Source organism: Eretmochelys imbricata, chromosome 23 (genome assembly GCF_965152235.1).
Source record: "Eretmochelys imbricata isolate rEreImb1 chromosome 23, rEreImb1.hap1, whole genome shotgun sequence".
NCBI lineage: Eukaryota > Metazoa > Chordata > Testudines > Cheloniidae > Eretmochelys > Eretmochelys imbricata.
Window position 1 is genome coordinate 5,859,618 of NC_135594.1, and position 21,736 is coordinate 5,881,353.

The 21,736-nt window shown below is 57.2% G+C and overlaps 1 protein-coding gene across 3 annotated transcripts in view; it reads left to right on the forward strand.

Moving 5' to 3' along the window:
• The window catches only part of NOVA2 (NOVA alternative splicing regulator 2), a 36,789-nt gene extending 17,602 nt beyond the window's left edge, over nucleotides 1-19,187 (forward strand). For 2 of the 3 annotated variants that reach the window (XM_077840342.1, XM_077840344.1), the window contains 2 exons: nucleotides 12,218-12,384; nucleotides 18,171-19,187. In XM_077840342.1, coding sequence (XP_077696468.1) covers nucleotides 12,218-12,384; nucleotides 18,171-19,187 — 1,184 coding nt within the window. Of the gene's footprint in view, nucleotides 1-12,217; nucleotides 12,385-14,154; nucleotides 14,198-18,141 lie in introns of all 3 variants that reach the window. The other variant, XM_077840343.1, reaches the window with a different exon arrangement.
• The last annotated feature ends 2,549 nt before the right edge of the window (nucleotides 19,188-21,736 follow it).

Here is a 21,736-nt window from a genome sequence, read left to right on the forward strand (position 1 = left end):
ACTGGAAGTCTCATGGAGTGGGGTGGCAGGGTCCCCCCACCTGCTCCCAGGGAGGGGAAAGATCCCCTAACCCACGGGCAGGGGCTGGTGTGGCCGATCCCAGGGGCCTAGAGAGGGAGGAGGGAGCCACACGGACACCACAGCGGCTCTCTGCAGCCTGCAGGGCCCTGGGTGCCTCCCCCACCCTCAGCTGCAGGGCTAGGGGAGGAAGCAGGAAGCTGGGCAGGGCTGGGCCAGGCTGGGAGGGAAATGGCTTCAATTGCAGGAAATGCTCCCCTTGATAAGTCAGGCCAGAGCTGTGCGCGCTGGTCCCTCCCCCGCCCCGGCTCTGTCCTGGGACCCCCCTGCCCCTGGGCCCCGGCTCTATCCTGGGACCCCCTGCCTCCCAGATCTGTCCTGGGACCCCCCTGTCCCTACCCCCCGGCTCTGTCCTGGGACCCCCCTGTCCCTGCACCCCGGCTCTGTCCTGGGACCCCCTGTCCCTATCCCTTGGCTCTGTCCTGGGACCCCCTGTCCCTATCCCTTGGGTCTGTCCTGGGACCCCCTGTCCCTGCACCCCAGCTCTATCCTGGGACCCCCTGTCCCTCCACCAGCTCTGTCCTGGGACCCCCTGTCCCTGTGCCCCGGCTCTGTCCTGCGACCCCCCCCCCGTCCCTACCGCCCAGCTCTATCCTGAGACCCCTCTGCCCCTCCACCAGCTCTGTCCTGGGACCCCCTGTCCCTGTGCCCCGGCTCTGTCCTGCGACCCCCCCCCCCCGTCCCTACCGCCCAGCTCTATCCTGAGACCCCTCTGCCCCTCCACCGGCTCTGTCCTGGGACCCCCTGTCCCTGCACCCCCGGCTCTGTCCTGGGACCCCCTGTCCCTGTGCCCCGGCCCTATCCTGCGACCCCCGCCCCGTCCCTACCTCCCAGCTCTATCCTGAGACCCCTCTGTCCCTACCACCAGCTCTGTCCTGAGACCTCCCTGTCCCTGATCCCTGGCTCTGCCCTGGGACTCCCGTGCCCTTTCCCCAGCTCTGTCCTGGGACCCCCCTGCCCCTCCACCGGCTCTGTCCTGGGACCCCCTGTCCCTGCGCCCCGGCTCTATCCTGGGACCCCCTGTCCCTCCACCGGCTCTGTCCTGGGACCCCCTGTCCCTGTGCCCCGGCTCTATCCTGCGACCCCCGCCCCGTCCCTACCCCCCAGCTCTATCCTGAGACCCCTCTGCCCCTCCACCGGCTCTGTCCTGGGACCCCCTGTCCCTGCACCCCAGCTCTGTCCTGGGACCCCCTGCCCCTCCACCGGCTCTGTCCTGGGACCCCCTGTCCCTACCCCCCCGGCTCTGTCCTGGGACCCCCTGTCCCTGCGCCCCGGCTCTATCCTGGGACCCCCTGTCCCTCCACCGGCTCTGTCCTGGGACCCCCTGTCCCTGTGCCCCGGCTCTATCCTGCGACCCCCGCCCCGTCTCTACCCCCCAGCTCTATCCTGAGACCCCTCTGCCCCTCCACCGGCTCTGTCCTGGGACCCCCTGTCCCTGCACCCCAGCTCTGTCCTGGGACCCCCTGCCCCTCCACCGGCTCTGTCCTGGGACCCCCTGTCCCTACCCCCCCGGCTCTGTCCTGGGACCCCCTGTCCCTGCGCCCCGGCTCTATCCTGGGACCCCCTGTCCCTCCTCCAGCTCTGTCCTGCGACCTCCCTGCCCCTAATCCCTGGCTCTGCCCTGGGGCAAGCCCCCATACCTCCTCCCCTCCCACCTGTTGCACTGGCACAGCCTCCACTTACACACGCTTGTGCCCTGCTCGCACTCTCAGAATCGTGTGCCAGCCTGTGGAACCGCCACATCCCCTTGCACGCCTTCCCCCCACACCTGCCCTGCCTCATACCCTGCCCTCCTTGTGCCCCCTTGCACCTCCGCTCCCTTGTGCGACCAGTGACCATCATCCACCCCTGCCCGGGAACTCTCCACTGTGCCCCCCCATCCCATCCCCCTCCTCCAGGGGTAACCCCAGGTGAGTGGGAGGGAGGAGCACCTGGTACCAAGAGGGGGTGACAAAAATGATTCCCAGGAACAGCCTCTCCCCTGCCCCATTCGACTGCCTGTGACCTCTGCCCCAGCCCATGGCCAGGGGCCAGCACTCACCACACCCTTTCCTATTTATCCAGCGTTAATTAGGCCTTGGCTGGGACAGGCCCTATTGTTTTCAGGTAAGCAGCGGAGCTTTGTCACAATCTGGGGAAACCTGATCCTGGGGTGCCGGGGGAAGAGCCCTGAGGGGGGCCTTCCTGAACCCCTGCCCAATGGGCAGACAGTGGAATGGATGTTCCCAATAGCTCATAAAACCTTCCTCGTGCCCCTTGAGTCCACAACTCCTCCCCCTCACACACACACACACCATGAGGCAGGGGAAGAGGGCACGACTGCAGCCACTTCTGGGGTGGGACCCAGCAGATGTTTAACCACCAACAGCAATGCTGTGCTTTAGGATAGGAAGGAAGGAAGGATACAATCTCTAGATGAAAGTGGGAATAGAACCCAGGAGTCCTGACTCCCAGCCCCGCCTGCTCCCATCAATAAGAATGTAAGAAAAGTCAGATCGGGTCAGACCAATGGGCCAGCTAGCCCAGGTGGCCAGTGCCATACACTTCAGAGGGAATGACCAGAACAGGGCAATTATCGAGTGATCCATCCCGTCATCCAGTCCCAGCTTCTGTCAGTCAGAGGCTTAGGGACACCCAGAGCGTGGGGTTGTGTCCCTGTACACCTTGGCTAACAGTCATTGCTGGACCTATCCTCCAGGAACTTATCTCATTCCTTTTTTAACCCAGTTATAGTTTTGGCCTTCACAACATCCCCTGGCAGTGAGTTCCACAGGTTGACTGTGCATTATTTGAAGAAGAACTTCCTTATGTTTGTTTTAAATGTGCCGCCTGTTAATTTCATTGGATGATCCCTGTTTCTTGTGTTATGGGAAGGAGTAAATAACATTTTCTCATTCACTTTCTCCACCCCAGTCATGATTTTATAGACCTCCATCATATCCCCCCTTAGTCATCTCTTTTCCAGGCTGATCAGTCCCAGGCTTTCTAATCTCTCCTCACGTGGAAGCTGTTCCAGCCCCTTAATCATTTTTGTTGCCCTTCTCTCTACCTTTCCCAATTCTAATATAACTTTTTTCAGATGGGCCAACCAGATCTGCACGCAGTATTCAAGGTGTGGGCATGCCATGGATTTATATAGAGGCATTATGATCTTTATCTTATCTATCCCTTTCCTAATGGTTTCTAACAGGCTGTTCACTATTTTGACTGCCGCTGCACATTGAGAGGATATTTTCAGAGAAATATCCACAATGACTCCAAGATCTCTTTCTTGAGTGGGAACAGCTAATTTAGACCCCATCATTTTATATGTATAGTTGGGATTAGGGTTTCCCATGTGCATTACTTTGTATTTATCAATGATGAATTTCATCTGCCATTTTGTTGCCCAGTCACTCAGTTTAGTGAGGTCTCTTTCTAACTCTTCACAGTCAGCTTTGGACCCTATCTTGACTAGTTTTGTATTGTCTGCAAACTTTGTCACTTCACTGATCACCCCTTTTTCCACATCATTTATGAATGTGTAGAACAGCCCTGGTCCCAGTACCGACTCCTGGGGGATTTACCTTTCTCCACTGTGAAAACTGACCATTTATTCCTACCCTTTGTTTCCTGTCTTTTATCCAGTTACTAATCCAGGAGAGGACCTTCCCTCTTATCCCATGACATCCCAAATACACTATATCCACTGGTTTCAGAGTAACAGCTGTGTTAGTCTGTATTCGCAAAAAGAAAAAGAGTACTTGTGGCACCTTAGAGACTAACCAATTTATTTGAGCATAAGCTTTCGCGAGCTACAGCTCACTTCATCGGATGCATACTGTGGAAAATACAGAAGATGTTCTTATACATACAAACCATGAAAAAATGGGTGTTTACCACTACAAAAGGTTTTCTCTCCCCCCACCCCACTCTCCTGCTGGTAATAGCTTATCTAAAGTGATCGCTCTCCTTACAATGTGTATGATAATCAAGGTGGGCCATTTCCAGACGTTCTTGTTAAACCCTGGATTTGTGCTGGAAATGGCCCACCTTGATTATCATACACATTGTAAGGAGAGTGATCACTTTAGATAAGCTATTACCAGCAGGAGAGTGGGGTGGGGGAAGAGAAAACCTTTTGTAGTGGTAAACACCCATTTTTTCATGGTTTGTATGTATAAGAACATCTTCTGTATTTTCCACAGTATGCATCCGATGAAGTGAGCTGTAGCTCGCGAAAGCTTATGCTCAAATAAATTGGTTAGTCTCTAAGGTGCCACAAGTACTCCTTCTCTTTTTACTATATCCACTGGATCGCCTTTGTCCACATGATTGTTGACCCTCTCACAGAATTCTAATAGATTGGTGAGGCATGATTTCCCTTTACAAAATCTGCGTTGACTGTTCCCCAAGATATTATGTAGGCCTCAACTGGAGTATTATGTCCAGTTCTGGGCACCACATTTCAGGAAAGAAGTGAACAAAATTGGAGAAAGTCCAGAGAAGAGCAACAAAAATGGTTAAAGGTCTAGAAAACATGACCTACGAGTAGGGTGACCAGATGTCCCATTTTTAAAGGGACAGTCCCTGTTTTGGGGATTTTTTCTTATATAGGTGCCTATTACCTCCCACCCCTGTCTCGTTTTTTCACAGTTGCTATCTGATTACCCTACCTATGAGGGAAGATTGAAAGAACTGGGTTTGTTTAGTCTGGAGAAGAGAAAACTGAGGGGACATGATAACAGTTTTCAAGTACATAAAAAGTTGTTACAAGGAGCAGGGAGAAAAATTGTTCTTGTTAACCTCTGAGGACAGGACAAGACGCAATGGGCTTAAATTGCAGCAAGGGCAGTTTAGGCTGGACATTAGGAAAAATGTCTGTCAGGGTGGTAAAGCACTGGAATAAGTTGCCTAGGGAGGTTGTGGAATCTCCATCACTGGAGATTTTTAAGAGCAGTTTGGACAAACCCCTGTCAGGGATGGTCTAGATAATACTTAGTCCTGCCTTAAGTGCAGGGGACTGGACTAGATGACCTTTCAAGGTCCCTTAAGTCCTACTATTCTATGATTTATGTATGTGTCTGATAATTCTGTTATTTACTATAGTTTCAACCAGTTTGCCTGGTACCAAAGTTAGGCTTGTCACAGAGTCCCTGGGCAATGCTCTGGAACTGCTCCCTACATAGCCAGTCAGGACTCTGGGGAAATCTCCTTTCTGGGAGCAGCCTGTCTTCAGGACACACAGCTCACACAGCTTCCACCTTCCTGGGTCTAACCTCGGAGCATTCAGCATCCTCTGCCCCTCCGTGCGCTTCCCACAGCGAGTCGTCCCTGGCGGGGTCCTGGGGAAGCCAAAGAGTCCTGCCCCCCAACTTCGCAGACAGACGTGACTCTCAGCCAGCCAGTAAAACAGAAGGTTTATTAGATGACAGGGACATGGTCTAAAACAGAGTTTGCAGGTGCAGAGAACAGGACCCCTCAGCTGGGTCCATTTTGGGGAGCAGTGAGCCAGACAACCACGTCTGCACTTCACTCCATGTCCCAGCCAGCCCCAAACTGAAACTCCCTCCAACCCCTCCTCCTCTGGGCTTTCCCCTTTCCTGGGCAAGGAGGTCACCTGATTCCTTTGTTCTCCAACCCTTTAGCTCTCACCTTGCAGGGGGGAAGGGCCCAGGCCACCAGTTGCCAGGAAACAGGGTGTTGGCCAGTCTCTGTGTCCAGACCCCTGCACACACCTGCCCTCTAGGGCTCTGCAATGATCATACATCCTTACCCCACCACCTAGATACTTAAGAACTGCATAGGGGAAACTGAGGCACCCCCACACTATTCAGAGGAAACATTAAGAACAGTCCCACTTCGTCACAGCTTACCAGTCTGTAATTGCCAGGATCACCTCTGGAACTTAAAATATATATATATATGTATATATATATATATATATTGGCATTACTTTAGATTTTGGTGACTTGTTACTTTTTAATTCATCAATTTGTTCCAAAACCTCCTCTACTGACACCTCAATGTGGGGCAGTTCCTAAGACTGGTCACGTCAAAAGAATGACTCAGGTGTGGGAATTTCCCTCACCTCCTCTGCAGTGAAGACCGATGCAAAGAATTCATTTTGTCGCTCCACAAACACCTTGTCTTCCTTGAGTGCTCCTTTAGCACCTTGATCGTCCAGTGGACCCACTGAGTAGGCTTCCTGCTTCTGATGTACTTGAAAACATATTGCTGTTAATTTGTGAGGTTTTTGCTAGTTGTTCTTCACAATCTCTTTCGGCCGGCCTAATTATACTTTTATACCTGACTTGCCAGAGTTTATGCTCTTTCTATTTTCCTCAGTAGGATTTGACTTCCAGTTCTTAAAGGATGCCTTTTTGCCTCTAACCGCTTCTTTTACTCTGCTGTTTAGCCAGGGAGGTATTTTTTTGGTTATCCTACTGTCTGTTTGTTTGTTTGTTTTTAATTCGGGCTACACATTTAAGTTGAGTCTCTATTATGGTGTTTAAAAATAGTTTCCATGCATCTTGCAGGCATTTCTCTCTTGTGACTGTTTTAGTTTCTGTTTAACTAGCTTCCTTATTTTTCTGCAGTTCCTCTTTTTGAAGGTAAATGCGACCGTGATGGGTTTCTTTGGTATTTTCTCCCCTACAAGGCTGTTAAATTTAATTACATTATGGTCACTGTTACCAAATGATTAAGACAGGGCCGGATTTAGGGGCAGGAGATCCAAGAGTCTACCTGGGATGCCGGGCTTGGGGTGAGCCAAGCTCGGGGTGCTGTTTTTGTTGTTAGCGACAAAAGGGAAATAGAATGTTTGAAGTGACATATTTCAGGTGTTCCCTATGTGGATTCATTTTTCACTAACCTCCTAGAATGTTCTGGACCTGTGTAGAATAAATACAGATTTGCAGATCCTAGCATGCAAATTTATTTTCTTATAGGACAGGGGCAGGCATGCAAATCGTGTAACAAAGTCATTAAATGGGCTACAAATGCAATAAAAATAAGGCATTCAAAAGTTTAACAAATGGGGAGGGGTGTGCCAAAAAGATGCTCCTTGCCTGGGGCACCATTTAGTCTAAGGCCAGCCCTGGTTTCAGTTATATTCACCTTTTGGACCAGATCCTGTGCGCTACTTAGGACTGAATCAAGAATTACCTCTCCCCTTCTTGGTTCCAGCAGGACTAGCTGCTCCAAGAAGCAGCCATCAATGGTGTCTAGAAATTTTATCTCTGCCTCCCATTCTGAGTTGACCTGTACCCAGTCCCTGTGGGGATAGTTGAAATCCCCCATTTTTCTTGGGATTTCTGTTTTTGTAGCCTCTCTAATCAACCTGAACATTTCACAGTCACCATCGCCATCCTGGTCAAGTGATCGGTAGAATATTCCTACTGCTATGCACTTATTATCCAAGCATGGAATTTCTATCCATAGGGATTGGATGGTTCAGTTTAATTCATTTAAGATTTTTATTGTGTTTGACTCTATGCTTTCTTTCACATGTAGTGGTGCCAAACCCCCACCAGCACGACCTACTCTGTCATTTCTATGTATTTTGTACTCGCGTCCCACTGATTATCATTGTTCCACCAAGTTTCTGTGATGTCTATTATAGCAATATCCTCATTTAATACCAGGCACTCTAGTTCACCCATCTTAATATTTAAACCTCTCACATTTGTATATAAGCACTTACAAAATTTGCCAGTATTTAGTTGTCTGCCTTCCTGTGATGTAATTGAATGGGACTCTTTTTCCTTCGACTGTTTCTCTCCAGTTCCTGCCTGTTCTTTACCGACTTCTACCCTCTCCTCTTTACTAGCACTTAGATAAATCCTCCCCTAAGGGATGTCTCTGTCTGAGCCGTGTGCTCCTAGGCACCTGTCGGCCTTCACCCAGCCCTTAATTTACAACCTCCTCTATGACCTTTCTAATTTTACATGCCAGCAATCTGGTTCCATTTTTATTTAGGTAGAGCCCATCCTTCCTTGTATAGGCTCCTCCTTTTCCAAAAGGTTCCCCAGTTCCTAATAAACCTAAACCCCTCCTCCCAACACCATTGTCTCATCCATGCATTGAGACCCTGCATCTCTGCCTGTCTAACCGGCCCTGTGCATGGAACTGGAAGCATTTCAGAGAATACTACCATGGAGTTCCTGGACCTTTTACCTAGCAGCCTAAATTTGGCCGCGAGGACCTCTCTCCTACCTTTCCCTGTGTCACTGGTACCGACATGTACCACCAGCTCCTCCCCAGCACTGTACATAAGTCTGTCTAGATGTCTCATGGGCTCTGCATCCTTCACACCCGGCAGGCAATGCACTGTGCAGTTCTCCCAGTCAAACACAACTATCCATATTTCTAACAATCGACTTCCACATCGCTATGACCTGGCTCTTCCTAATAACTGGGGTCTCCTCCCCCTCCCACTCCTCCATATATGGATTCATTTTTCACTAACCTCCTAGAATGTTCTGAACCTGTGTAGAATAAATACAGATTTACAGATCTTAGCATGCAAATTTATTGTCTTATATGGCAGGGATAAGAGGTCTCCTCAGTGCGTCTGGAAGGAGGGTCCCAGTGATGGGATCATTTCCCTCCACTCCAGCTTAATGTTCTCCTTCCCTCCTCCGCAGCACAGACTGGGAGTGGGACCCACTCTGCTGTGCCCCAGAAAGTCTCCTCTCTGTACCTCTCTGTCTCCCTCAGCATCTCCAGTTCAGTCACTCTGGTCTCCAGAACCTGTGCTCAGTCTCTGAGGGCCATGACTTGCTTGCACTGACCCCACTCCTTTCCCAGAGCTGGGGATAGAACGAGGAGTACTGGTTCCTGTCCCCCCTCCTCTAACCACTAGATCCCACTCCCCTCCCAGAGCTGGGATAGAACCCAGGAGTCCTGCTCCCAGCTGCCCCTGCTCTAACTACTAAGAGATGTGGGATGACTGGTGGTTTGTGCGTTGGTGAAAGTGGCCTCCGGTAGTGTGCGGATGGCTGTTATGGTTTGTGGTTTTGATGCTTTGGGGAGGGCGGTGGGCAGTGCTCGTGGCGGTTGGTGGTCTGTGCTCTGGTGCTAGCGGTGGATTGCAGGGAGGGAGGTGTGTGGTGTAGTGAAGGTGGTTTGCGGCGCACATGGGCTGTGGTGCTGGTGGAGTATTGAGCGTGGGCTGTGGTTTGGTGAGTGTGGGCTGTGCTGCCGTGGTGCTGTGGGCTGTGGCTGGCGAGCATGCATTGGTGGTTGGTGAGAGTGGGCATGGGTCATGGCATCGTAGTTGGTGGGGGTAGGCCGAGGACCATGGTTTGTGAAGGTGGGCTATGGTGCCATGGTGTTGGTGCTTGGTAAAGGTGGGCCATGCTGCCATGGGCTGTGGTTGGTGAGGGTGAGAGTGGGCCGTGGTGCCATGGGATGTGGTTGGTGAGAATGGGCGTGGGCCATAGCATCATGGTTGGCAAGGGTGGGCAGTGGTGCCATGCTTGGCAAGGGTGGGCCCTAATGTTACAATGTTGGTGGTTGGCAAGTGTGGGCTGTGGTGCCATGGGCTATGATTCATGAGGGTGGGCCATGGTGCCATAGGCCATGGTTGGCAAGGGTGGGCACATGCCATTGGCTATGGTTGGCCAGGCTAGGCCATAGTGTCAGTGTCTGGCAAGGGTGGGCTAAGGTGCCATGGGTTGTGGTTGGTGAGGGTGTGCATCTGCAATGGGCCATGGTTGGTGAAGGTGGTCTGAGGTGCCATGGGCTGTGGTTGGCCATGCTAAGCCATAGTGTCAGTATCTGGCGAGCGTGGGCTATGGTGCCATGGGCCATGGTTGGCAAAGGTGGGCTGAGGTGCCATGGGCTGTGGTTGGTGAAGGTGAGCGGAGGTGCCATTGGCCATGGTTGGTGAAGGTGAGCGGAGATGCCATGGGCCGTGGTGGGTGAAGGTGGGCTGAGGTGCCATGGGCTGTGGTTGGTGAAGGTGAGCGGAGGTGCCATGGGCCATGGTGGGTGAAGGTGGGCTGTGGTGCCATGGGCCGTGGTTGATGAAGGCGGGCTGAGGTGCCATGGGACTTGGTTGGCCATGCTAGGCCATAGTGTCTGGCAAGGGTGGGCTATGGTGCCATGGGCCATGGTTGGTGAGGGTTGGCTGTGGTGCCATGGGCCGTGGTTGCCGAGGTGGGCCATAGAGTTGGGGGTTGGCAGGGTGGGCAGTGGCGTTGCTGTTTTGGCTGGCTCGGAGAGGCTGGGGGTGGTCATGGGATGGGGAGGGGGTTACATTTTGAGCCAACCTGAGGATCCCTGACTCATTCAGGGCCCTCTCCCCATTTCCCTCCTGTCTTCTCCGAACCTCTGTGTGTGGATGGGGGGATGTGGGGATGGGGCCGGGCCTCGTGCTGTGCCCCCCCACCCCTCCGGATCCTTGAGCCCCTGATGCCAGGCCCCGGAGGGAGGGGCTCTCCAGCCTGCGCTGGGCCCCAACCCTCGCTGTGGGGCAACTAGGCCCCCCCCCACCAGCTCTCCTCCTCCCCTTCCCGCCTGGGGCCCCTCGCCGCACCCCGCGGCGGGGGGGCTTATTGCTGGGGACAAAGGGTCCCTCATCACCCAGGTAACCGGCGGATGGCAGATGAGGGGGTGCCGGTTGCCATGGCGACAGGCCCTTGAGCCCTCAGCTCCATCACGGCTGCTGGGGGGGGAGGGGGTTTCAAAACGCTGCAGGTTGTCATGGTAACCTGGCTGTGCCTGTTTTGTTGAGGCAGCAGCTGAGGGGGGGAGGTTGGGGGAAACCCTGGGGGGGAGGGGCATGGCGAGGGGCGGGGGGTAATGAGGGGGATGGGGGATGTGGGGAAGGAGGGGGAGGGGGGCCATGCAGAGGGGCAAACTGGGAGGGGCAGGGGGGATGTAGGGGGAGGAAAGGAGGAAGAGAAGGGGGCGATATAGGGAGGGGGAAGGGGATGCAGGGAGAGGAGAGGTATATGGGGAGGGGGATGTGGGCCAAGGAGGGGGACGTGGGGAGGGGCGGGAGAGGGGAAGAGGGTTTGGGATGTGGGGAGGAGAGAGCTGGGAGGGGGGACATGGGCTGGGGGATGTTGTGGGGAAGGAGAGAGACCAAAAATCCTTGGTTTCCCTCCCGCTCCCCCGTGCAATGGCTCTGGCACCAGGTGAGGGCTTTTTCCCCCCAGGGCCGTACCCCACACCCTGGGGATCAACCTCCCCACCATGGGGAACGAATGCTCGGCAGGGATTGAACCAGAACCCCCAGCCCCAAAGCCTTAGACCCTGAGCTAAAGGGGGAGCACCAGGGGTCTCCCCCCAGCTCTGGGTGGGGAGTGGAGTCTAGTGGTTAGAAGGGGGGCTGGGCGTCAGGACTCCTGGGTTCAATCCCCAGCCCTGCCACAGGCTCAGCGTGTGACCTTGGGGAGGGCAAGTCCCAACCCCCCTCAGTTTCCCCATCAGCGGATGGGAGAGGTCACAGGGTGGAGGTGAAAGGCTGGGAATCAAGGGAGATGGGGGGTGCCAAGAGCTCCCTTCCCTGGGGCGGGGCTGACACCAGCTCTGTCCAATGGCCGGGATCCCGGGGGGAGCAAAGGGGGTGTGGGGCCCTCATTGGCAGCCCTGCCAGCTGTTGGCTTTAAACAGGCAGCAGCTGGCGGGGCATGGCAGGAACACGTTAACCCTCTATGTGCCACGCTGGGCCCCTCTGGAGCTGGGGCTAGCTGGGTGAGAGCTGGAGGGGGATGGGACGCAGGCGTTGGTTGGGTGAGGGGAGGCCAAGGCAGTGGTGGCTTGTCAAAGCTTCAGCGGACACACTCACTCCCTTCTTACACATGCATCCTCCTCATGCACACTTGCCTGCTTGGACACTTGTTCCTTTGCGATCAGTTGTCCCCTTGCACACCCACTCACACTCTCATTCCCCTGGCATCAGTTGTTGCCCTCTTACACATGTCCTCTCCTCTTGCACACTCACCTTCCTCCATCACCCCCATTCCTTTGGTATCAGTTCCCTTACACACTCACTTCCCATTTGCACACTCACCCCTTTGGTGTCAGTTGTTCTCCCCTTTTGCATGCTCCCTCCCTGCAAGCCCACATCAGCGCATCCCTCTCCAGCTTGGTGCCCTCTGTGCCCAGAACTCTGGGAGCTAACCTGCCCATGCTCTCCCCTCCCCAGGCACCACAGAGCGGGTGTGCCTCGTGCAGGGTACAGCCGAGGCCCTCAACGCCGTCCACAACTTCATCGCCGAGAAGGTGCGCGAGATCCCCCAGTCCGTGGTGAAGCCGGAGTCCGTCAACATCCTGCAGCCGCAGACCACCATGAACCCAGACCGCGCCAAGCAGGTGAGATCCGGGGGACTGGACACTCTCCCAGGCAGTGGTGGATTAGCCACTGGGCCAGTGGGAGGGCCCCGGAAAAAATCCACCGCCGGGCAGCGGAAGCCCAGAGCCCAGGCCGCCATGCGGGGTGGGGGAAGCCCCAGCGACCCGAACCCACGCCCTGGCAGAAGCACTGCGCAGGTGGGGCGGAAGAAGCCCCAGCGCCCCGACCCTGATCCCCCACAGAAGTGCTGGGGCTGGTGGGGGAAGCCCCAGCGCCCGGACCTGGCTGCAGCCCCGGGACTGGAGGAGCTCCCTGCCGCGGCCGCAGGGCTGGGGGAGGTCTCACTCCCTGCTGAGGCCCGAGGGCCAGAGCGGGGGGACAGTCTTGGGGGGAGGGCAGAAAGGAGCAAACAGGTTGTGGGGCAACAGTGCGGGGGCAGAATGGGGGGACCCTGGATGAAACAGGGGTGGGGCGCAGGGAAGAGACAGAAAGGGGTGGGGCTGTGGGCAGGGCCGCAGGCGGAAGAGGTAGCACGGGGGGTGGGACCACAGGCGGAAGGTGTGGGCAGGGGCCCCAGGAATCCGCCCCTGCCCCCAGGGAGCAGCCAGGACTCTGCGGGGGAGGCTGGACACGGGCAGACCCTGTGATTGTCCTGAGCTCCCCAAATCCCAGCCAGCGCTGCCCTGTGTCACCACACAGGGGCTGTCAGCAGCACACACTGCCCTCAGCAGCCAGGCCAGGGGCGGTAGGCACCCTCCTGCACACCCACTGTAATATGCAGAGGCTGTAACGCACCTATCAGCAGCTACAAAGGCCTTGGTGTCTTTGGGATGCTGTAGCATGGGGCTAGGGCAACACTGCCCAGGGGTTAGTGCAGCGATTGCTGGGGGGCAAGTGGAGTTTCATAGTCCATCCCCCACCAACCTCCATCGCTGGGGTTCTGAGTTCAGATCCTGCCTCTGGTCACACGTGAAGTGAGTTGGTTGGGTCTCTTTTTTAGTGGGGAATTTGCTGCATTCTGGGATAGCCAGGGTCTGCGGGTTGGGAGAAAGGGACACTGGCAGAGCTGTGTGTGGGGGGAGCCCAGGGCTGGGATAGTGGGGTGTTGCGGGTCGGGATTGAGGGACGCTGGCAGAACTGGGAAAGGTAGGGGAAGTGCTGGGCTGGGGGCTTTGGGTCAGGATTGAGGGGCACCGGCAGAGCTTGGGGGAGCCTGGGGCTGTGGGTTGGGATTGAGGGGCACCAGCAGAGTTGTGGTGGGGGAGCCCAGGACTGAGCTAGCAGGGGGCTGTAGGTTGGGATTGAGAGGCCCTGGCAGAGCTACAGGAGGGGAGGAGCCCCGGAGCTGGGTTGTGGATCAGGATTGGGTCCAGGGGTCCCACAGAGCGGTGCACTCTGGGCAGTTATCCCACAGAGCATCTCTTCCTCTTCTGCCGCTAAGAGTTGTAGGAAGGCGGAGGGGGTTGCAGGGTATCCCCATTGGTCACAAAGGCCCCAGTAGACTCTCCCCAATCCCCACCCCCTCCCTTAGGTCCTCAAGTGACACCATCCAGTGCAAGGATGTGCCATGTCCAGACTGAGGCCCATGTGCCTTTGCCCGGACACCAGGGTCCCCTCAGGACAGCACTTGTCATTCCAAGAAGAAAGTGTGCAGAGATGACTTCATGTCTCCTTTAGCTCACCCTGTCCAGCCCTATGGGGCCAGGGAGGGAACATCCACTCAGTCCATTCCCCCGGGCGGGTGTGGGGGAGTGTTGTCCCCTCCAGGCCATTCCCCCACAGGGCAATAGCTACTCTGGTCTGTTTCCCCAGAATCACAAGCCCAGCCTCCAGGGTCAATAGGACTGCAACAAGGTGGGAATTCTGGGGGTTAGGGGTTAGGACCACAGACTGGGGGCCAGGACGCCTGGGTTTGCTCCCCAGCTCTGGGAAGGGACGGGCTCTCTTGGGTTAGAGCAGGGGGGCTGGGAATCAGGATACCTGGGTTCTATCCCAGCTCTGGGAGAGGACGGGGTCTCTTGGGTTAGAGCAGGGGGGCTGGGAATCAGGACTCCTGGGTTCTAATCCTGACTCTTGGCTTTAACTCCCCTTTCCCTCCCACCAGGGAAATGGGATTGACACCGCCCATGTCCTCGCTCCCCCAGGCCCCTTTGCCCTTGTAACCTGCATCCTGTTGTCCCTCCTGTCTGCAGGAAACAGGCAGGGGACTAGGCCTGGTCACAGTCTGCAGCCCTCCTGCTCACCCCCCCGCCATCTCCTCCCACAGCACAGGTCACCCTGGGCAGTCCCTTGACAGGGATGGAGCTGTGGGTGCACTGGGTCAGCACCCCCCACTCCCGCCCAGGCCTGGCTGCTTCAAAGGCAACAAGGGCTCACTTTACTTTCCTGACTGTCAAAGAAACAGAGCAGGAAAAAGTCCGATTCTTCCCTCTGCCCGGCACACTCTTGTCCCCCTCCCCACAGCACTCCCCGCTGGGAGAGGCTGGGGCTGGCATAGCCGGGAGCTCCTCCCACAGCCAGTGCTCCTGCCCTGCTCCCCACAGCGTCCCCCGCTGGGAGAAGCCGGGGTTGCTAAAATTTGCCAAGAAATCTCCTGTTGAACAGGACGCAGTGTGGGTCTCTTGCCCCTTTGAGCCCCTGGGGACATGGCTCACCCTGTGCTGGCAGGGGGGAGCGCTGGAGGCCAGGGCAGGGAAAGCTCTTTTCCAGTGCAAGATGCCCCTCTGGGCTGTATTTTAGGCACCCCCATCCATCCCAGGCCTGGCTGCCCGGAAAGGGCTCCCGGCCCAGGCAGGGGAGAGCAGGAGACAATTTCTGTGCTGAGGAGCAGTGGGACAGGAGCAGCTGGCACCATGGGGCACCCCCTGCTCCCCTCATGGATCCCTGGCCTGAAGGGATCAGTGGGGGTGGGGGGGCAGCAGGTTCTGGAAAGTCCATGGGCTGCTGCAGGAGGAAGGAGGAAAGGTGTAGGAGGAAACATATGCTCAGAAGTTCCAGGAGTGGAGTGTGGTCTAGTAGTTACAGTGGAGGGGAGGGCCTGGGAGCCAGGACTCCTGGGTTCTATTTTTTGCCCCTTGGCTTGCAACTAAGCTGCATGGCACCAATCTGTGCCCAGATCCTGGCGGGGAGGGTGGAGCTGAGGCCGGGGATCCAGCTGCTGCGTGGGTTGCAAGGGAGGCTGTTGCTAGGTGGTATCCAGGATGCGGTGGCAGCTGGGGATTTGGAAGGGGGCATGGGGTCTATACCAGGAGCCAGGTGGTGCCCAGGAGCCGGTCCGGCCTAGGAGAGCAGCTCCCACCCCTGCAGGGCCCCCTTGCCATGGCAGCAGGGGGCAAGCTCTGTGATGTGTCAGGCTGCCTGGCCTGGCAGGGCCTTGCCACCATTGTGTTGAGAGAGGGAGGGCTCTGGGGCGGGGGGTCTGGCAGCAATGGGGTCTGAGTGGGGCGCCAGGGGCTCTGTCCTGGCTGGTGGCCCTGAGCAGAGTTTGTCTGTGTGAGGGAGATCGGCTGGGTGTGCCTAGGGCTGGGCAGGCCAGGTGCTAGGTAAGCCAGGTGCTGGGTGGACTGAGCTCTGGGTGTGCTGGCGGGACTGAGTGCACCTTCGCCAGCCCCTCCTGCCTGTTCCTCTCTCCCCCCTTTTCGGTGTCCTCCCCTGCCCCCCATTGGAGGCTGTCAGCCCCAAACTGCCCCTCGAGCCCGCAGAGGTTCCCTGAACTGGGTCCAGGGAGCCCCCACTTCCCGCACGGCAGGGGCCAGCTCCCGTCCCTCAGGATCTCACAGCCCTGCACAAGCTTTCACAGACTGAGCCATATGCCCCAGTGAGGTGGGGAAACTGACTCACAGGGCAGCGCTGGGATGTGAGCAAGTTCACACAGCCAGTCAGTGGCAGAGCTGGGGCTAGAACCCAGGAATCCTGACTCCTAGCTCCCCCGCTCCCTGCTATAACCACTGGACTGCACTCCCCTCCTATGGAGCTGGGTGGTTTATGTGCAGAGGAGGGAGCTGTTAGAAGGAACTAGTGACAGTCCCCCCATCCCAGTCCTAGTGGTCAGTTCCAGATTCACAGCCCCCTGCTACCCCAGCCCTGGGCTCCCCAACCCACAGCTCTGCCAGTGCCCCTCACTCCTGACTCGCAGCCCCCTGCTACCCCAGCCCTGAGTTCCCCCCCACAGCTCTGCCAGTGCCCCTCACTCCCGACTCGCAGCCCCCTGCTACCCCAGCTGTGATCTCCCCACCCCCAGCTCCGCTGAAGACCCCGGTGTCATGGGGAAGCCCAGGGCTGGGTAGCAAGGGGCTGCGGGCACACACACCAACTTTCCACTCTGTTGGGGGATGCCTGACCCCTGGCTCTGCCCCAGACCCTACCTGAACTCCACCCCATTCCTCAAGGCTACACCCCCACCCCGCCCCTGCCCAACCTCTTCCCGCCCCGTTCCACCCCCTCCCTCGAGTGTGCTTCGTCATCGCTCCTCCTCCCTTCCCCCCAGCGTCCTGCATGCCTCGAAACAGCTGGTTCGGGCGGGCGGGCAGGCAGGAGAAGTGGGGAGGGAGTGGGAAATGCTGAACGTTGGGGCCGCCAGCAGGCAGGAGGCGCTGGGGAAGAGTGGGGAGCTGATAGGGGGCTGCTGGTGGGTGCTCAGCAATCACCATTTTCCCCCCATGGGTGCTTCAGCCCCGGAGCACCCACGGAGTCGGCGCCTATGGCTGTAGGTCAGGGCTCAGGGTCACCGGCAAAGCCAAGCTGCAGATCTCTCCTGTGGGTTAGTCTAGCCCGACGGCAGGGTCAGGGCCTGCATCAGAGTTTGTTACGTGAGAGATTTTCTCGGCTAAGTTGCTGTGGTGTTTTCCTTTGCTCCTGGGCTGTGGTTAAGTAATAGGGTGGGGAGGCTGCATCCTCCTCCCTTCCCAGGCAGAGCCAGGTGCAGGTGGCCAGTCTGGGGAGGGCCCAAGGGCAGCCTGATTGAGGCCCTCCAAGCCAAGATCATCCTCCCAGCCCTTCCCTGACTCCCTCCTGGGGCTGGGTTGTACCTAGGGCTGGGTGTGCTGACCTATGGGTGTACCTAGGGCTGGGTGTGCTGGGTGCTGGCTTTGCTGGATACTGGGTGTGCTGAGCTCTGGGTGAGCCAGGTGCTGGGTGTCCAGGTGCTGGTGCCTCGGGCTGTGTGTGCTGGGTTCTGGTTGTACCAAGCTCTGGGTGTGCTGAGATCTGGTGTGCTGGGTTCTGGGTGTACTGAGCTCTAGGTATGCTGGCTGGGCCTAGGGCTGGGCATGCCAGGTTCTGGGTGGACTGAGCTTTTGGTGTGCCAGGTGTTGGGTGTGCCTAGGGCTGGGTGTAGCGAGCTCTGGGTGTGTTGGATGTTGGGTGCACCGAGCTCTGGGTGTGCCTAGGTCTGGGCGTGCTGGGTGCTGTCACTGCTCTCCATGGTGCTGAAGGGGAACCCAGCTCTGGCAGGCAGTGTCTGGGCAGCACCCGTTCCCAGCTCAGCCCATGTGTCTCTGGGAGTCGCCCAGCTCTCTGAGTGAGTACGACACCCCTGCTAGGCTCCTCCATGGAGATTGGAGCATGCTTGTCTCCATGCAGTGCTAGGGGGCGATGTGCTGCAGGAAGTGGGGGACGAGTGATCCTTGTATGTCATATGGAACCCCAGAGAGGGCTGCAGCTCAGCTCTAGGGGGTCCTTGTATAAACAGCCCTACACCCCACCCCAGATGGGGCTGCAGCTCAGCGCTGGCAAAAGGCAATGGAAGCTGCTGGAGCTCATTCCCCACCCCCGCTAACACCCCCCCCCCGTCTCTTCCCCTTGGCAGGCCAAGCTGATTGTCCCCAACAGCACGGCTGGGCTGATCATCGGCAAAGGGGGTGCCACGGTGAAGGCCATCATGGAGCAGTCGGGGGCCTGGGTGCAGCTGAGCCAGAAGCCGGAGGGCATCAACCTGCAGGAGCGGGTGGTGACGGTCAGCGGGGAGCCCGAGCAGATCCGCAAGGCGGTGGACATCATTGTGCAGAAAATCCAGGAGGACCCGCAGAGCAGCAGCTGCCTCAACATCAGCTACGCCAACATCACCGGCCCCGTGGCCAACTCCAACCCCACCGGCTCGCCCTACGCCAACTCCACGGACGTGCTGCCGGCTGCCGCCGCCGCCGCCACCGCCTCGGGCCTGCTGGGACACACCAGCCTGGCCAGCGTCGGGGCCTTCCCAGCGGCCCTGCCGGGCTTCTCCGGCAGCGACCTGTTGGCCATCAGCACGGCCCTCAACACCTTGGCCAGTTACGGATACAACACCAACTCGCTGGGGCTGGGGCTCAATTCTGCCGCCGCCTCCGGCGTGCTGGCCGCCGTGGCGGCTGGGGCCAATCCCGCCGCGGCCGCGGCCGCCAACCTCCTGGCCTCCTACGCCAGTGACGCCTCTGCCAGCACCAGCACGCCGGCCGGTGCTGTGGGGGCCTTCACCCTGGGCTCCCTGGCGGCCGCCACCGGGGCGGCCAACGGCTACCTGGGCACGGCTTCGCCGCTGGTGGCCAGCTCCTTCCTGGCCACGGAGAAGCTGGTGGAGAGTGCCAAGGATATGGTGGAGATCGCAGTGCCAGAGAATCTGGTGGGGGCCATCTTGGGCAAAGGGGGCAAGACGCTGGTGGAGTATCAGGAGCTGACGGGCGCCCGGATCCAGATCTCCAAAAAGGGAGAGTTTATCCCGGGCACCAGGAACCGTAAAGTCACCATCACCGGCACGCCGGCAGCCACGCAGGCCGCCCAGTACCTCATCAGCCAGCGAGTGACGTACGAGCAGGGGGTGCGAGCCACCAACCCGCAGAAAGTAGGGTAGGGCCGGAGGGAGCCACGAAAGGGAGAAATCCATTTTAAATTTCAAACAAACCAACAGGCCCCCCATCCCCTACCCTGCCCATCCCCCGCACGCCCCCAGACATGCATCCTCTCCAATAGGGAGGGGTCCCCCCCCAATCTAATGACCAGCTCCGATCCAGACGCGATCTCCGGATCGGCCCGCGGACCTTGCCGTGCGTTCTGTCTGATATGTATATATTGCACTTCTTTTTTTTTAATAGAAAAAGAAAATGGGTCAAATTTTCTCTTTATTTCCTTTCTTTACAAATTTTCTTTCTGCCCCCCCTTCCCCCCCAGCCAGACCCCACCCCATCCCCTGCTCTCTCTATTCAGGGAGCAGATCGCACTTTGGGGAGTGGATCCCTTTAAGACTGGGGGGAATTGGATTTTGATCCATAACTGGGGGAGGGGTGATTGGAGCCGATCTGGACCCGTGTTGAGACGAAGGGGGGTGGGGAACGGGGTCTTGGCATGAGCCACAGCTGCCGTAAATCCCCCACATACCCCCTCTGTTAGCTGGGTCTTATTGAACTTAAGCTGCAACGCGGCGTTTCACTGATGCATTTTATTTTCTGCATGTAGATAGTCAAATTGTGTTGAACTCGGGGCGGGAGCGGGGGGGTTAAGTTAGGACTGGGGGTGGTTTTTGTGGGTTGGGGGGGTAGTTATTCATATCTTCAGCAAAAGTGGGGGGACGCACTCCCCATCTTCCTCCAGAAAGGAAGCAACATATCTCTAGGGCGTAACTGGAAAGGTGGTTGGGCTGTGCCCGTGGGGAGTGGGGTGGGAGTCTGTCCACGGAGTAGCCACAGGGCTGGGTTTTGTCGTCTCGCTCGGCAGCGTCTGCCAGACCAGGTGATTGGAGGGTGGGGAGATAAGGAGCAGAACATGAAGCTGTGACAACATGCATGGTAGTATGTGATGTAATGTGGCGTAGGGGGCTACTTCCTGTGATGTCATAGGCTACCACAAGTGTCTACCAGTGATGTGGTATGCTACTTCTTGTGGTGTAGGAGGCTATTTCCTGTGATGTGATAGGCTATTTCTTGTGACATCACCAGTGATGTAGTATGTTACCTCCTGTGATGTACGAGGCTACTTGCTGTGGTATAAACACCTGCCTGGGACACGTCAGGCTGCTTCCTGTGATGTCATAGCCTGCTTCCTGTGACAGACAGGGCCAAACCGTCCGGGTGGGGTTTTATTTTCCTTCCGAGGTGTTCTGTAAATGCTGGTGTCACATCCATCTAGGGAGGAATCTCTCCCCACACAACCCCCGGGTATGCGAGCGGCCGAGCCCGTCCCGCTGGAGCAGCGACGGGACAGGGAACCCCGCCATCACCGCCGCTCGCACAGGGCCCGGGCGGCTGGCACGGCCAGGAAAGTGAAGCACTAGGCAGCTGCCTCCCCGCAGCTACCACTCAGTATTAAAGCCCGGCTGGGGCGATGGCTATTTTCTCAGCACCAGGGGCGGATATTGGCATCTTCACCATGGACCTCACGACTGCCCCCCACCATTGCTCCAGGGAAGGAACATTGCTCCTCTCCCTCTTCCTTAGAACCCCCGCCTCCCCCAGGATCTCCTTGATGCCTCAAGCAGTATTATCACCTTGAGCCGGCCAAGGGCTCCTCCTGCTGCCAGTGCAGCCTGTGGGCAGCGTGGAAAGGACCTTGCTTCACATATCAGTGACTCAGGGCAGTCCATGAGAGCCGGATGCCCAATAGCCCTGGGTTAGTGCCGAGGTATCCATTAGCCCCTGGGCTAGCACTGGGATCAGGCCCAGAAGCCCCTGGGCTAGTGCCAGGGTATCCGGTAGCTATTCTGTGATCAAATCAGTGGGGCCATTCTCCGCACCGTGTTTACAGCTGACCCCTTTTTGATGCACCGCTTTTGGCAGGGCCCTCCAGGGCTTCTGGAAACAGGGCTGTTTTCCTTTTGACCTGCTCCCACCCCTGTCTGTACTGGCTTGTTGTTGTAGGGTGGCCCGGGGGTGCTGTGCTGCAGGCTGGCTTGTTATTGTAGGATCCTTCTGAAGCTTTTGGCTGAACAGGCTGGTTTGTTAGTTGTAATGTTGTTCCTGTGTGTCAGGCTTCTTACATTGGTGTGTTATTGTAGGGTTGCTCATGAGCCCTGGGTTGTATACACTGGCTTGTTATAGTAGGGTCATTCAGGAGCCCTGGGTTATATACACCAGGTTATTATTGTAGGGTTGCTCAGAAGCCCTGGGTGATATACACTGGATTGTTATTGTAGGGTTGCTCAGAAGCCCTGGGCTGAACATGCTGGTTTGTTTCCGGAGGGTTGTTTGTGAGCCCGGGGCCGGATTGGTATCGGGACGGGGGGGCGGGGAGGGGGTTACTCATGAGCATTGGAAGAGGCAGGAATGAAATAAGCATATTACCAGTGGCAGGTGGGGACGGTGAGCGGCTCTGCTCCAGTGCTGTGCTCGGAGAGACCCCCTCAAGTCGGGACCCTGTGCCCGGGGAGATGGGCCGTCCACTTAATTGCTTCATAGGTCCAAATGCAAT